At 31.9% G+C, this 8,518-nt stretch overlaps 1 protein-coding gene across 1 annotated transcript; it reads right to left on the bottom strand.

The window, feature by feature from the left end:
* Nucleotides 1-207: 207 nt before the first annotated feature.
* On the bottom strand, nt 208-7,271 carry LOC134689953 (uncharacterized). The gene is made up of 6 exons (XM_063549920.1): nt 6,789-7,271; nt 4,959-5,070; nt 3,303-3,413; nt 1,700-1,870; nt 1,151-1,206; nt 208-438 (listed from the first exon to the last, which is right to left on the bottom strand). The coding sequence occupies exons 1-6, from the start codon at nt 7,269-7,271 to the stop codon at nt 316-318; spliced, it is 1,056 nt and encodes a 351-aa protein (XP_063405990.1). The 3' UTR covers nt 208-315.
* Nucleotides 7,272-8,518: the final 1,247 nt, after the last annotated feature.

Genomic DNA, 8,518 nt, shown 5'->3' with positions numbered 1-8,518 from the left:
CTATAGTTGTTAATTTTTGTGTCATTTTGGTCTTTTGTGAATAGTTTTCTCATTGGCAATCATACCACATCTTCTTTTTTATATTGTAAATCCAATCTTTCCGATACTATAACTCATATTAAGATTTTTTCATGCTGACTTTGTTGCGGTGTTTGTGTTGCTTAGTTTTCTTTTCCTATATTGTGTTATGTGTACTATTGTTTGTTTGTCTTTTTCTTTTGAAGCGATGGCGTTGTCAGATGATCAACGAGTTTGAATGTCCCTCTGGTATCTTTCGGCCCTCTTTTGCAGCTACTATTTTATCATAGGGAATACTTACCTGTTTATGAATGAGATTACAGCACTTGTCCGTTCCTTGATGTTAACACTAGAAAGACCTTCTATGTTCCATGATAACAATTTAATTTCTTCTGGTGACGATTCTTCATCAGATATACTCTGAATGTATGTCATATATATATAAAGATAAGATAGACGGATATGATAGCGGTATCATTAATATAAAAACGTAAATGACAGGGTAAAATAAGAATTTATTTTTTGCTTCAAGTTGAAGCTATTACTTTTACATTTTTTAAAGTTAAGGTAATGTCAAATTGAAAATGATTAGTTTTCTATCCTTGACGTTACAAATTTTTTTTAGTACTGATGTCACGGTAAGATATCATGACACTCATATAGGTTTTGGAACCTAACATATACAGTCTATGGAAGAAGCGATTCGATAAAAAACTTTTCTTATATCAACCAGCGATATTAGACAATATCGCTATGTGATATAAGAAAAGTTTTATCGATACTCTTCTTCCATAGACTGATATAGGGCAAATTTAATTAAATACTATATAAATTCTAACCAGAGAATATATAGTCAGTCGGTCGAACCATACGCGTAGGGTCCAAATAGGGTCCTGAACAGATATTCTACTGCTTTTCATTCTTTTTGCAGCCAAATCATAAAATTATGACAATGCTCGTTATTCATATTTTGGAATATGTTACCTTCACTCTAGACGCATACAGCATTTTTGAATTAAAATGGAAAACTATCAATTATATATGGGCACACTGATTTATGTACGTTCTGTTTTATGTCTGAGGTCATGGACAATTTGCCATCGTATTATACTGGAGCTCTAAATATGCATACCTGCTTGCCATTAGATTCTTCCGATGTGATTTCTTGTAAGCATTCGGTTAGTTGTGCTGTTAAAATAGCAATATGATTTTATTTATTCTATAATGTAAATATCATCAATCTCAACATATTCAAACAAACACCTTAGATAATTCATTCAAAGAAATATCAACTAACAGGCTATACATTGTGTTGAGTCATAGTCTTGGCGTCCATTAACAACACATACTCAATTTCACTTTTCTAGAGTAACCTCGTGTCGAGTATCTAAATGCCAAGGATGTACATAAACGTATGTATAGTTCAACAGTTTTATGACTAAAAATGACCTAAATATACCCAAAGACCAATTTCGCACGAGGAAGTTAACGTTTAAGTAAGTAGAAACGCTCTTCTTTTCAACAAAATATAATAGATAAACATCAGAATTCAAACTTTCAAACTGTGTATTAACCTGTCAAATCACATGACTACAATAGGACAACACTAACTTTCGAGCTATAAATTGTAAACAAAATCTTTTGTAAAGCACAATTTTGTACATGTTGTAATTGCACATACTCTGATTGCTGTGTAGTGTACACAAAGCCTCCTTGCTGATTTTTTGAACGGCTTCTTCGGGTGATTTAGCCAGTTTTTCTAGGGTTTCAATAATTTTCCAATGTTTCGTCTTGATCATTTGTGATTTGCTCTGGTTGTCAAGTGATAGATTCGAGAGACTACAAACAGCTTCTGTAAAATATATCTAAATACTATAAAATGTTTCACTGCATTTTTTTTTTATTTTTACATTTACGATATCGGGCAAAAATTTAAGAAAAATCAAGACAAGGATTTCATTGTTTACCAACCAAAAATAACAATATTTAACTAACAGTTATAACTATTGTTTTTTTTTTATAATTTTCATCACGTTACTTCCATAGTCAAAACACGTGAGGCAATATATGATGATCCAAACTGCAGTTCAGGTAGACTTTATGGTCCCTTTATGTAAAATTATTAATTAATCGTTGACAAGTGATTTTGTTAAGTTGCAAAGCCATCTAAAACATGTTTTGCATAATTCAAAATACAATGTATATTAATATTCTTTGAAAGTCTCTTCTGCCCTCACACTCATCCGAATTGATGAATATAACAAAACAAGTTCTCTCTCCGTAACTGTTTATATTGCACAATATTATGTTTTTTTCTCTGGCTATTAATGGCATCTTTACCCTTATGTGAATAAACTATTGGATTCGGGATATGTGCTGATTGATACTAAAGTATAGTAAGATACCTGATTGTTGTATTAGTCTTATTTGCTTTGAACTAGCTGCTAGTGAATGCGACTACTTTCGTATATGCTTTGTGTCCTTTTTATTGTAAAAACGTTTAAAAATACTGTCATATCAGGTCTGTGTAAATTGTTTTCCTTCTTTGTATTGACCTGATTTTTATAGCTTGTACACAGTTTGTTTTGTTCACCATTGTACCAGGTAATACATTATGTATGTGCCTGTCCCAAGTTAAGAGCCTGCAAATCTTTGGTTGTCAATTGTTGCTGTAAATCATACATGTGTATTAAAAAAGGAGATGTGGTAAGAATTTCAATGAGACAACTATCCACAAGACACCAAAATGACACAGAAATTAACAACTATAAGTTACCGTACCGACTTCAACAATGAAAAAAGCCTATACCGCATAGTCAGCTATTAAAGACCCCGAAATGATATTCTTATGTTGATCAACAGTGTTTCGTTTACTGTTTTTTGACATAAACTGGCCGTTAGTTTTCTCGTTTGAATTGTTTTACATTGTCATTTCGGGGCCTTTTAAAGCTGACTATGCGGTATGGGCTTTGTTCATTGTTGAAGGCCGTACGGTGACATATAGCTGTTAATTTCTGTGTCATTTTTGGTCTCTTGTGGATAGTTGTCTTATTGGTAATAATAATACAAATTCTTTTTCTTTCTTCATAAACATTTTATATTTTTGTATTTCGTGCGACCAACGCTCTTTTCTGGATTTACCTTTGTCAAGAACACCAAAAACAAATTATTTGAATGGCAATCTAAAGGTGTTTATGACAACAAAAAACCACTTAAATTATAACATGAATAACCAAATCCTTAATGTACGAAAACTTAAAAAGCGTAAAGAGAGTATTTTTTACCATATTGTTCTTCTGTTTCCCCTTGTTCTGCAATTTCAACAAGGAGTGGAACTACACCATGTTGTACCAATAATCTTCGGTTTGTATCATTTCTGGCCACCTGTTTTACAACTGTAAAAAAAAAAACCCATATAGAACGAATCATAACATTGAAAAGCTGAAGAAAACAGGTAAAGGTTGATAATGTCAGTATGGCCACTTCTTTACTTTCAGTAACTTTCCTTAAGAAAAGTATTAGGTACAATGTATGAAAAGAGTATTAGGTACAATGTATGAAAAGAGTATTAGGTACAATGTATGAAAAGAGTATTAGGTACAATGTATGAAAAGAGTATTAGGTACAATGTATGAAAAGAGTATTAGGTACAATGTATGAAAAGAGTATTAAGTACAATGTATGAAAAGAGTATTAGGTACAATGTATGAAAAGAGTATTAGGTACAATGTATGAAAAGAGTATTAGGTACAATGTATGAAAAGAGTATTAGGTACAATGTATGAAAAGAGTATTAGGTACAATGTATGAAAAGAGTATTAAGTACAATGTATGAAAAGAGTATTAGGTACAATGTATGAAAAGAGTATTAAGTACAATGTATGAAAAGAGTATTAGGTACAATGTATGAAAAGAGTATTAGGTACAATGTATGAAAAGAGTATTAGGTACAATGTATGAAAAGAGTATTAAGTACAATGTATGAAAAGAGTATTAGGTACAATGTATGAAAAGAGTATTAGGTACAATGTATGAAAAGAGTATTAGGTACAATGTATGAAAAGAGTATTAAGTACAATGTATGAAAAGAGTATTAGGTACAATGTATGAAAAGAGTATTAGGTACAATGTATGAAAAGAGTATTAGGTACAATGTATGAAAAGAGTATTAGGTACAATGTATGAAAAGAGTATTAAGTACAATGTATGAAAAGAGTATTAGGTACAATGTATGAAAAGAGTATTAGGTACAATGTATGAAAAGAGTATTAGGTACAATGTATGAAAAGAGTATTAAGTACAATGTATGAAAAGAGTATTAGGTACAATGTATGAAAAGAGTATTAAGTACAATGTATGAAAAGAGTATTAAGTACAATGTATGAAAAGAGTATTAAGTACAATGTATGAAAAGAGTATTAGGTACAATGTATGAAAAGAGTATTAGGTACAATGTATGAAAAGAGTATTAGGTACAATGTATGAAAAGAGTATTACGTACAATGTATGAAAAGAGTATTAAGTACAATGTATGAAAAGAGTATTAGGTACAATGTATGAAAAGAGTATTAAGTACAATGTATGAAAAGAGTATTAAGTACAATGTATGAAAAGAGGAATTACTTGAGACGAGTAACTAATTGATGAGAATAATTAATTGAGAAAAGTTTTTAATTAAGAAAAGTAATCAATAGGGAAGAATAATCAATTTAAAAGAAAAAATAATTGCAATGAACTCCTTTTTGGTTTCTAACATGTATTTCATTTTAATAATTCATTATTTATAAGGGGCTTGGTGGGTTATTTTCGTTCTTCGTGATCGGCGCATTTTCGCTATCGTGATCCTTTTTTTTAATTTTTATATTTTCGTGATCCGTGATGACTGATCATGGAAATTTATTTTCTGTGAATCGTAATTTAATTAAGTTAGTTATTCTTACTTTTTGCTAGCTCTGTTAGTGACCAGATGTCCCAAACTTCACATTCAGTCTTAAGTGCCATGGAAACTGCCCATACCAAATACCTTATGATGCCATCATTGCTTTTTAAAGCCTGAATTTCAGATTCAATCGCTATATTACTCAGAACTGCTAAACTGAGAAGCCGAATTCCATTGTCATCCGAAGTTAGATAAGGTGTCATTGTTTCACTACATTTTACATCCCGAATTCTTTGAATGTTTTCTTCAAACATGGTTACTATATACAGCAAACGGCAGAGTAGTTCAAGGATATCTTCACCTTCCTGCATCTTTAGAAAAAAATATATATGAGAGTTTCAGTATACAACTGTTTTAAAAAAAAATCAAAAAAATCGTGGTAAACGAAAGAGGGACAAAAGCTACCAGTGAACATTATAAATGCACTTAATAAAATTGTATAGCAAAATAAATACAATTATATATTTTTAACAACACGGAAGTAGAAATATTCAAAAATTATTTGGAAGTTAAACATTCAAACTCAAAAAGCAAAAATAAACTGACACCGCCATGGCTAAAACAGAAAATAACAAAAAGACAACTAATACTAAAAAAACACAACTGACATAAAAATCGAAAACCGAAACAATACAAACTGTGAAATAAATTTTTAACATGTTTAAATTGACTTACAAGTACCAAGAGATCTAAATTGACCACGTAAATAATAGTAAAGTTCTAAGAATCATCATTTATGTTACGCTAACATCAAAATGATTTATCATTTTCGATGATTGACCTAAATACATGTATCTATATGTTACTATTTGACGAAAAAAAAAATATTGTGAAACTGTGTATAAGAGGGACGAAAGATACCAAATGGACAGTCAAACTCATAAATCTAAAATAAACTGACAACACCATGGCTAAAAATGAAAAAAACACAAAAACACAACCATCGTACGCATGACACAACATAGAAAACTAAAGAATTGACAACACGAACCCCACCAAAAAGGGTGGTGATCTCAGGTGCTCCGGAAGGGTAAGTAAAATGTATCTGAAAACAAGCAATAAATCAAAGGCGAGTGTCATACATGTCATAATGTGAAAAAGTTAGCTATTAACTCAATATATATAGAAAATTCAGAGAACCCTTCTTATATGGACGTGTACATATAACAATGATTTCAATTATTGTCGATTTACAGTTATACAATGTAGGTCATCTTTGTATTTCATAGAAACCTAACACTGATTGGAGATCAAAGAGGGTGTTTTAAATCTTAGTTTAACCATCAAAGATAGATTTAAGTACACATATCATTTTCGGTCAACATTGATAACAGAACTGTTCGTTTCGTTGATAATTTCGGCTGTTCCGAAAATTGCAATCATTATGATTTACAATTCAGCATTATCAATCAAGTGTTCGTTTCGAGTAAAGGGTGTACATTTAAAAATTAGGTATATAAAATGACAAACAAAAAAAATGTTTTTATTCACAAACATTGACAAAGAGATATCATTATTTTTTCGTTGATTTTTTTGTTAATATCTTAGTTTAACCATCAAAGATAAATTTTAGTACACATATCATTTTCGGTCAACATTGATAACAGAACTGTTCGTTTCGTTGATAATTTCGGCTGTTCCGAAAATTGCAATCATTATGATTTACAATTCAGCATTATCAATCAAGTGTTCGTTTCGAGGAAAGGGTGTACATTTAAAAATTAGGTATATAAAATGACATGAAAAAAAATGTTTTTATTCACAAACATTGACAAAGAGATATCATCATTTTTTCGTTGATTTTTTTGTTAATATTTTGAATTACATGTACCTGCATGCCTCTTTTACTGAAGTAAGGCTCTCTCCACAGCTCAAGTTTTTTAGTGACTGCTTTTAAGAACTCTGTCAGTTGTGCTATTTTGTTACACAACTCACGGTCATCCTCTGACGTATGGACCAAATATGACAAAAATGTATTCAATGATTTGATATGTTCATCTTGCATGCCTGGAAATTCTGTACTGTCTCCAATTTTCAAAAGTTCAATTGAAACGTCCGAAAATATTTCTATTATCTTAAACTCTTGTTCATACTGTTCAATTTCTTTAATCAACTCTGACTTCTCAAGCGAAAAATCATAACAAGGTAGTGAAGAACAAACTTCCTGCAATAACTCTGAGGACTTCAAGAACTCAGGGTTAACATAATATTTGTTTGTGTTCTCGTTGTATGCTGTTTGTATTTCACGTATATTGTATATTAAGAACGAGAAACAATTAACAGTAGTTATAGGTTCTTCAAGATAGGTCGACATAAATGAAGAGAGTAACAGGTGTACTGCAACAAGAAAATTAGTGTACTTTGCACAAAGACATACATTTTCACTTATAATTCTTCACCTATATGGACTTATCAGGGCGACCGATTAGCTATTGTTATAGTGTTTAACATATAGGATTTGACGTCTTATAACTTATAATCTTTACAAGTAAAATTGTCCCTTTTTTCTGTTTTTTTTTTAGAGGGGGGGGGGGGGGGGGGCAATAGGTGGTCTGTAAACAACTAACAACACCTCGATTTTGGCCAAAACAGTTAACAAAAAATGCAAAAATGTTGACAACAGTTAATTTACACAGTGGGTTGAACACAGTTAAACGTTTTAATTTATATCAGTTAGCACAAGCTTGGAAAAGGCCAAAACAGGTTAGTATAATTGTTAGTGGCTCTGAACCAGCTGTCAGATAACTGCGAGTTCTCTCAGATCTGTTCATTGTGTCTAATTGTGTCGGGATGTATAAGTACCCGGCCACGTCCACCTGTATTTTTTGTCCATCTGATGAGTTAAGCCTTTTTCAACGGATTTTTATAGTTCGTTCTTATGTTGTACTGTTATATCACTGTCCCAGTTTAGGGGGAGGGTTGGGATTCCGCAAACATGTTTAACCCCGCCACATTATTTATGTATGTGCCTGTCCCAAGTCAGGAGCCTGTAATTCAGTGGTTGTCGTTTGTTTATGTGTTACATATTTGTTTTTCGTTCATTTTTTTTATATATATTATGTACACAGCCATATACACAGCCATGTATCACCATCATTGATGGCGATCCGATGGACACATCTATTGTAGGGTTGTCACTGACTCAGACGTACTTATGAATATAATTATTTTCTGTGACTGTATCTTACATTAATTTGTAGGATCCTTTACTATAGATAATTTAGCTGATCTGTAACAATAACATCTTCATGCCTAATATATCATGTACTGTAGTACGCCGCTAGATTAAAACTGACGTGGAAAGGTAACATATGGCCACCGAAAGCTCTTTTTTTGAGAGCCCAGGTGGTCGTGTGGTCTAGCGGGACGGCTGCAGTGCAGGCGATTTGGTGTCACGATATCACAGTAGCATGGGTTCGAATCCCGGCGAGGGAAGAACCAAAAATTTGCGAAAGCAAATTTACAGATCTAACATTGTTTGGTTGATGTTTAGACGAGTTGTATATACATTATGTACACAGCCATGTATCACCATCATTGATGGCGATCCGATGGACACAT

This window comes from Mytilus trossulus, chromosome 11, assembly GCF_036588685.1.
Source record: "Mytilus trossulus isolate FHL-02 chromosome 11, PNRI_Mtr1.1.1.hap1, whole genome shotgun sequence".
NCBI classification, from domain to species: Eukaryota; Metazoa; Mollusca; class Bivalvia; order Mytilida; family Mytilidae; genus Mytilus; species Mytilus trossulus.
This window is presented reverse-complemented; position numbering and strand designations above follow the sequence as displayed.